The following is an 8,699-nucleotide window of genomic DNA, read 5'->3' on the forward strand; positions in this document are numbered from 1 at the left end:
TATATATATATATATATATATATATATATATATGCATTGCATTTGTTTAATCCTTAAATTATTATTTAAATAGTGGATTTCAACATTAATGTTAGGGTTTCATTACCTTCGCATGGCTAGCGCCTAACGGGGTCCTGCATGCAGTTCTTATATCGTGGACCACGGTCCACAATGCATTGTGGACCGCGGTCCCAAAACAACGTCGTTTCAGTAAGTAGGAGACGGAGCCCGTAATTGACACTACAGTTCATTTCAAAAGATACTAATGCCTTACATTTGTTTTGATATTATCGAATGAAACTGTAGTTCTATCGAAATGTAACTGTAGTTGTGTTGAAATGTAACTACGATGTATATGAAAAGATACTGAATAACAGTGTCACATTTGTGTTTTTATATTATCGAATGAAACTGTAGTTATATCGAAATGTAACTGTAGTTGTGTTGAAATGTAACTGCAGTTGTGTTGAAATATAACTGTAGTATATATGAAATGAAAGTGAGTGGCGCGAATTCATCCGTCTGTTTTCATTAATCAAAACGACGTCGTTTTGGGACCGCGGTCCACAATGCATTGTGGACCACGGTCCACGATATAATTTGCGTCCTGCATGTGGGCTTCGAATTAGTTTGGCGAAATTGATATTATCTAAGTTTAAAAAAAAAAACATAGAAATTAAATCTAAAACATGAATAACAATTAATTTTACACCATAATTAACTGTAATGGATAAAAAGTATCATTTTCTTGTTATTAAATGCACTTATCTTGTAAAGATAAGTACAATGAAGATATGCAAAAACCGTAGCTATCCATTCGAGGACAAAAAACTTATACTCTTCCACTATGTTGATTGTTTTTTAGAATCGTCCTCTTCTAGTTGTTTGATGATTATTATTGAGAAATGAGAAGCCATCTTTGTTTTTTCTTCTCCCAAATGATTTGTTTTTTCTCGGTGAAATGAATGGCATCAGTCGGTGAAGAGTTGGGTGGTGGCAACGAAAATTATATCATAACCCGTGGTGTATCTTCCATTGTAAATATTAATTTAAAATAATTTTTAAATTATGTGTGTGCAGTTAATTAATATATTATGACATTTTATATCTACATTTAACAATTTGTGTACTTGTAAATAAATTAAATGAATATAACATATTAACTACATGCACACAATAATATGTTAATTGTAGATACATAATATAGTAGTGTAGTGGTAACTTCAACTCTTCAAGTAGAACAACACAAGAAGACTACAAAAACAAACACAAAATATGTGCAAACAAACAAAAGAGACAAACACACGGTAAAGTGCAAACACAAAATAAAAGGGGTGAACTAGACTCCCTAACTTGGACACCAACGTAACTCATGTTAACCAAAATGGAACAAACTATTCAACACCTATGCCACTTCCCGGCAACGACGCCATTTGAAAGTTGATTTTAGTGGTGATGGAAATAGAGTGTGTGTGAGAGGGTATTCTTACACCGGATATCGTCTCAAGGAGTGGACATGAAGGGAGTTGAATAGTAGGTGATTAAGCACAAGAGTGTAGATTGTTTGAAAGCTAGCTAGTTCAAGAGTGAGTTGCAGGCTATTAAGGAACAACTAGATGCAATGGTACAACAATTGACTAAGGTAATTAACAACCAATAATAAAACTAAGGGCTTGGTATAGGTCACTTAAGTGTTGATGGTATAGTGTATCATTGGTTAGAGCTCATGTAATGCATTGACGGGAGAACTAGAGATACACTACTAAATGCCAATGCCACTCCCGTGGAGATAGGACTCTTAATTGAAATTCAGCTCCACTCTCATGGTGACTCAAGCCAATTGAAGCAACTTATCAAACACATGGTATTCATGTCTGTAACCCCTCGGTTTTTCCGACAAAGTTAGGGTTCGAAAAATATTTTTTAGGCTATAATATTTATGAGATGATCTCTCGGTACTTCAGAAGGATTTTTTTTATAAGTGAGGCTAATTATTAATAAAGCTACGGTCTACGTACCGGTCACGAACCGTAAAATTTTTAAGGATGTATATACAGTTCGAATTTTCCTAGAAAATGGATTATTAAGTATGATACGATTAAGCCTGAACTTTCTATTTAGTTCAAGTGGAAATTTAAACGGACTGTAAGAGTAAATTTGTTACGGACCTTCGTACCTATATTTCGCGAGATACCGAAAAATTCACAATTTTAGTGGTTATTGACGGGATTATTTTTAGAATAATTTTGGTATTGGAATTTTCCCGAATTAAGTTATATTCCTCCGAACTTTTATCTGATTTAATCCCTAACTGGCAAAGAAGTCTTGCTCTACAAGATGCACCATAGCGCAATTCAATCACATAGCATCAATTACAAAAGATGACTTAATCTAATCCTTAATTGAATCTATCTAAACATGAATTGAAATTAAAGACATTGCAATCATAATTGGAAGGAAAAAAATGTAAAAAGAAACAAGAAAGACTTAGCTTTGGTAAAGAACAATGCAAGAGTAAATATGGAAATTGCAATTGAAATTGATTACAAGCTGAATTGACCTTCAAATCTTCATCAAATGTTGGTTGATTACAAAAAACGAAATGTTTGGAGATGTTTATCCTCCAAAAAAACCTTGGAGAGAGTGTGGAAAATGAATTGTACCCTAAAAATAATCGCCTCGGCCCATTTATCCCCTTCAAATCGCGCAAAAATTACAAATTAAAACTGATTATGGGCCCGTGGTCACGATCTACCTCATAGTGCGACTTCCACCATGACTTTTCAGCATAATTCACAGGTTCCAGAGGTCATGGTCAAGTTCACGCCATGACCTTGACTGTGACCACTCACTCTGCGCAGAGGCTGTTTTTCACCTTGTAAACGTCTAAACTAGCCTTTGTCGTCTTCAAGAAAGTTGTGTCCCTTTGAGTTTCCATTCAAATGCCACTTAAATCACCTCATTTGGACACTCATAGCTCGAGATATGCTCAAAATACAGAGACATTGCCAAAAACTTCTCAAAAACCACAAAACGACTCCACTATTACAGATGCTCTTAGTCTACTTGTTTAAGGTGTGGTTCACTTAAATGAATACCTTTTTTTTTTAACAAACGAATACCTTTTTAGTAAACTCCAGTTACTTTAATTTTTTGGCTACGAAAAAGTGGGTCACTTGAACTCCAATCAATTACTTTTTTAATGCAGTTAATTTTAAATTTTTAACTAACTTTTCAATTAAGTATGCAAAATAAAGCTAACCGCAATTAAGAATTGTTTCTCCTATATATTCATCTTGTGACAACGATTAATATAATTATATTAAGCAAAACTCTTCATGCTATCTCTCCTCTCTCTCTCTCACCAGAAATTTAGGAGAATTTTCTGGTTCTTGTCCTTCCTATGCAAATCACAAATCCCAAGTTTTGTTTCTACATGTGGTAAAAAAGACAATACCAAAGAATATACACACACACAAGAACAAGAAAAATGGGAAGAGGCTCTCTTTAAAAGGGTTTCAAAACCATCCAAAAACACAGTAGAGGTAGTGGTATCTCTGTTTTAGCCTTTTCCCCTTGTGTTTTCAATGCCAAATATTTCAGAAGGAGATGGCGGCGCTGCCAGCTTCTCTTCTGAGCAAAACGGCGAGGAAGAAACTTTCGAGCAATTTGGATCCACTGATCCACACCAACTTGAACCTTCCATTTCTAAGAAGAGAAGAAAACTCCCTGGAAATCCTGGTACGCTAATTTTTATCTTTTACACTACCCATATTCTAATTTACAATCATCAGTGAGTGATAATAATTAAGTTGTTTAGTTGTCAAGGTAAAGTTTTAATTAATTCCATATTGAATTGGTGTATCTTTTACTGCTTATATGTAATCTGTGGGTTTTTCAGAAGATAGGCTCTTCAGTGATCTTTTCTTGAAGTTTTAGATTGCCAATTGCATGAGTTTTTTTTTTTTTTTTAATTGCATGAGTTTATAATATATAGGCCAATAAAACTGATCAGAAAGCAAGCATAATATTCATAATATGGGTTCAAATCCTGTCCATATTCTTAAAGTACGAAGTGTATTTGCCTTGTTATTTATGAATGTTTAGAACTAAGTACTAATCTAAATGTTGTTTATACTTTCTTTAATTTGTACTCTCATTGGACTTGATGCAGTGGGATAGTAATCATATTGACAAGTCCAAATTGTCTATAGCTGATCGGCTCAGGCCGCTTTTGCTAAGAATCAAACTTGTAATTTTGTTATTATTAAATCAACAACCTAACCAACTTGGTTTGGATTAACTCTAATAATTCCATTTCTATAGATGGTTGGGAAGTGATTCCATTCATTACTTTCTCTATACTTTCATTGGACTTAATGCAATTGGATAAAAATGATTGACTAGTCTAAATTGTCTATAACCCTTCTACTAAAAATCAAAATTTTAATCGTGTAATTAACAACTTAACCAATTTGGCTTGGATTGATTTGTTACTATAATTCTATTTTTGAAGATGGTCAAACAAGATTCAATTCATTTAAGTAATTAGGAAATAATGATAAGATCATATGGAAGAGAGTCGATGCAGCATGTAATTGCTTATGTTTAATAGATGTTGTATATTTAATGTTGATTAGGTTTAAGAATAATGATAGATAAATAAATAAAAAAGATGAATAGTCAACCGAAAGGGATTAAAATACGAGGGTTGTTGAAGCATTCAATTATTGGTTGGGGGAGTTCAATCAATAATTGGAGAGATCTATTGCAGGCGAGAAGCGCAGGCCCTCATCACATCATTTTTCTTTTTCTTTTTGTTTCTATTTGTTAATTTGCATTAATTTTTAACTATTTAAGGCAAGACATCTACTATTCCTATTGCATGCTTGGAATCTGATGCGGGGATCTTAAAATAAATTCGTTTAATTGTATCTCATTAATTTTTAATGAATCCATCAATGAATAAATAAATAATTACAATATTAATGAATAAGAAATTCATTTGTGATGCGTCCATATATTACTGTCATCTAACACATAATGTCTATAGGCGTACAATGAATATAAGTTTGTATATGATGGTTTTGTTGGAACCAAGTCCACCATAAACTGGGTACAAGGATATAAAATAGGGTAAGAAAATAACAATCTTATTACCGGGGCGTGATGCCTAATAAAATATATACAAAGCCCAAAAATGGTGGTCAAAAATAAAAATTGAACAAGTTAAGGGACTAGTAAATAAATAAAACTAAATATTACCAAGGATTCAAACTCAGGTGTACCAGCAGGAGGGAGGAGACCAAACCACTTTACCAAATGAGTATCTGTGTCTTCGAGTCTATTATACAGACCAGACCCCGCCCCCCTTTTATACTGTCAGCAGCCCATCCTGAGCCACCCACGTGTAAGTCATCCCAAGATTGTCAATCCCAACCAGACATGCATCTCACGTAGTCCCTATCGTCAACTGTCTCAACTACCTCCCCCGGTCGTCAAACGCCACGCGTCAGGATGCTCGAGACCCTCGCGAGCAGTCCGCGATGGGCATTGCCGAGACAAACTAAGCGTCTGATCACTCCCAAGTGAGGGTGGCGGCACGGCCAGCCGCTACCCTGGGCAATCAAGCACGCCACCAGGGCACGGGAAAGCACAACCGGCCCGCCCGTGGTGCCTCGGCCCTGGGCGACGGTCGCGCCCTCCGCTGACAACACCCCACGTCCCGCGTCCTGCCCCTCCATCATGTCTTGCACCGCCTTGCCTCCCACCTTTCACCCCTCTCTCTTGGGTCTTATCTTGCACCCCCCCTCTCTTGGGCTCCTTGTTTGCTTACCTGTCTGCCTACCTATCGCCACACTGCCACGCTAGCATGTCATCATCCACTAAGCTGAGATGCGACCATTAACCATACAACCATTTAACACCCACCATGAACATTTATGCCTTCAATATTGTCCCCCCCCCCCCCTTGGAGGTGCGTCGTCGCTACACCACGGCACCCTAAGCCCGCTTGGGGCGCCATGGTCGGAGGTGGCCGATTGGCGATCGTGGGGGGTTGTGCTCTAGGCCTAGTAAGCTGCTACTACTTGCTTCACCTAGCTCGCTACTGGTTCAATGTGACCCACTCCGTTGGTCAATGGTTCTACCCCGGCGAAGTCCTTCTCTCTCCTCAATTGCCACCATGCCTTCCCAACCCAACAAGACTTAGCCCAACCTCCTCCATTCACCATTCCACTTAGGCCAATACTTTCCCAATAAAATGGTCCTCCGGAGTCCTATGGCCCCATCATAGCTTGGTGCTCGGTCCCTACAACCTTCCTTGCATGTTGTTCGTCAAGACCACCTAACTCTCACACGTACCCTACAAGAAAATGAAAGAGATTTTTTAGCCGTCTTCCCTTCGGATGGGCTCACTAAGACACCTCACCTCAAGGGTAACTAAGCGGTCTATCGAGAAGTGGAATAAATTGACCACTAAAATGTTGACTGCTGAGAAACGGGATAAATATATGCCAATTGTTGAAAGGCGGAATAATAACATGACAATCGCTGAGAAGCAGGATAATAATATGTCAATTGTCAACCGTTGAGAAGTGGGATAATAATGTCGACCGCTGAGAAGCGGAATAGAAATATGTTAATGTTGAGAAGAGGGATAATAATATGTCGACTGCTAAGAAGCAAGATAATAATATGTCAGCTGCTAAGCAGCAGGATAATAATATGTTGACCATTGAGAAGTGGTATATTAATATGATGACCGTTGAGAAGTGAGATAGAAATATGTCAACCGTTGAAAAGCGGAATAATAATATGTCGACCGCTAAAAAGTGGGATAATAATATGTCGACTGCTGAGCAGCGGAATAGTAATATGTTGACCGTTGAGAAGCGAGATAATAATATGTCGACCGTTGAGCGAAGCGGGATAGAAATATGTAGACCGCTAAGAAGCAAGATAGAAATATGTCGACCGCTGAAAAGTGGAATAATAATATGTCAACCGCTGAGATGCGAGATAATAATATGTCGACCACTGAGAAGCGAGATAATAATATGTTGATCGCTGAAAAGAAGGACAGTAATATGTCGACCACAAAGAAGCGGGATAATAATATGTCGACCGTTGAAAAGCGAGATAGAAATATGTCGACCTCTAAGAAGCGAGATAGAAATATGTCGACCGCTAAGAAACGGGATAATGCATTGACCATGTTTCTTATTCACTCTCTTCTCTTTTTTTCTCTTTTTTTTTTTTTTTTGCACACTAGGCTGCGTGCCTTGCCCTATAGGCCTAGGTGGAGATACATACAGGCCAACTACTTTACGAATCTCGTAAGAGACTTTTTTTTATACGTTGGGTTGCGTACCTTGCCCTGCAGGCCTAGGTGAAAATGTTCACGGCGGGCTTAGGATCGCGTCCAACCCCGTAGGTGAAGATGCATATGGGTCGTCTACTACACCTAGCACCATACTACTTTTTTTTTTTCATTTTTTTCTTGGGTTGCCTACCTTGCTTTGCGGGCCCAACACTCTTCGGGCTTCCAACCGAGCCCCTTAGGGTGCTATTGTTTACTTAGTGTCTCCTGTCTAGACTACGGAGTTTCTATCACCCATTAGGACCACTTACCCTGTCTACAGGTCCACTACCACGTCCATTTTTGTCTTAGCTACTTGCTTATCAAAACAGAAATATGTTAATGTTTTTTTTCAATGTAGAAATATTTTTCCTCACTTCCCCAGGCTACTTGCATGCCTGCCAAGGTGATGTTATTCGGTCCAATGCCGCCTACCAGCATGCAGGTCCTTAATGGCTGGGGTGCAATTGATACTCTCATCAATAGCCTCCATGTGAATGGGTTCAGGCTCTCTCCGTGATGGGTTCCATCATTTCAACCCTAGTTGTGGCCTCGAGCCCCTTGCACTAGGGCCCCCTCCTAGCTTGTGCAGTGCTGAGTCGGGTAAGGGATGATTTGTTGGAGTGTTTGGGTCAATGACCGGCTATCGGGGTAGGTTGAGCTGCACTCCCCCATTACTGTCGGGCAGCTCACTCGCTGATGATGTTGGCTATTTCTTAGGCTAAGGGTTGAACGCTAGGTCTAACCTCCATGTGACCTACATTAGTTACGTTGACAGTATCTTCTTCTTTGATAGCTATAGTGCTAGTCAGACCTCTCACATTCCCCTAGTACGGAGCCGACCTTTGGGAACTTGACCGATCCCGCATTGTCGGTTTAGGTGTTCTTGCGAGTCTAGGGAATGTTCGTGTTGTACTTGGTCATTTGGCGTATCTCGGGTTTGATTGCATAAAGGGAAAGGGTAAAATAGGTAAAAACTAAGAACGCGTGCTTTTCGAAGCGTTCCCCACAGATGGCGGCAATGATGGTTTTGTAGGAACTAGGTCCACCATAAACTGGGTACAAGGATATAGAATGGGGCCACAGGGGTAGGAAAATAACAATCTTATTACTGAGGCGTGAGGCCCAATAAATAATATACAAAGCCCAAGATACTGGGCCATGAATAATAAATGAAAGAGCTAAGGGACTAGTAAATAAATAAAGCTAAATATATTGCTAAGGATTCGAAACTAGGTATACCAGCAGGAGGGAGGAGACCAAACCACTTGACTAAAGGAGTATCTATGTCTTCGAGGTCTCTTATATGGACCAGAACCCCCCCCCCCCCCCCCCCCCC

The 8,699-nt window shown here is 38.9% G+C and overlaps 1 protein-coding gene across 1 annotated transcript in view; it reads left to right on the forward strand.

The window, feature by feature from the left end:
• Positions 1 to 3,339: 3,339 nt before the first annotated feature.
• The window catches only part of LOC116005493 (zinc finger protein GAI-ASSOCIATED FACTOR 1-like), a 15,673-nt gene continuing 10,313 nt past the window's right edge, over positions 3,340 to 8,699 (forward strand). The window contains exon 1 of the mRNA XM_031245697.1: positions 3,340 to 3,741. Coding sequence (XP_031101557.1) covers positions 3,588 to 3,741 — 154 coding nt within the window. The 5' untranslated portion in view covers positions 3,340 to 3,587. The remainder of the gene's footprint in view (positions 3,742 to 8,699) is intronic.

The sequence above is a fragment of the Ipomoea triloba genome, chromosome 15 (assembly GCF_003576645.1).
Source record: "Ipomoea triloba cultivar NCNSP0323 chromosome 15, ASM357664v1".
In the NCBI taxonomy this organism is placed as follows: domain Eukaryota; kingdom Viridiplantae; phylum Streptophyta; class Magnoliopsida; order Solanales; family Convolvulaceae; genus Ipomoea; species Ipomoea triloba.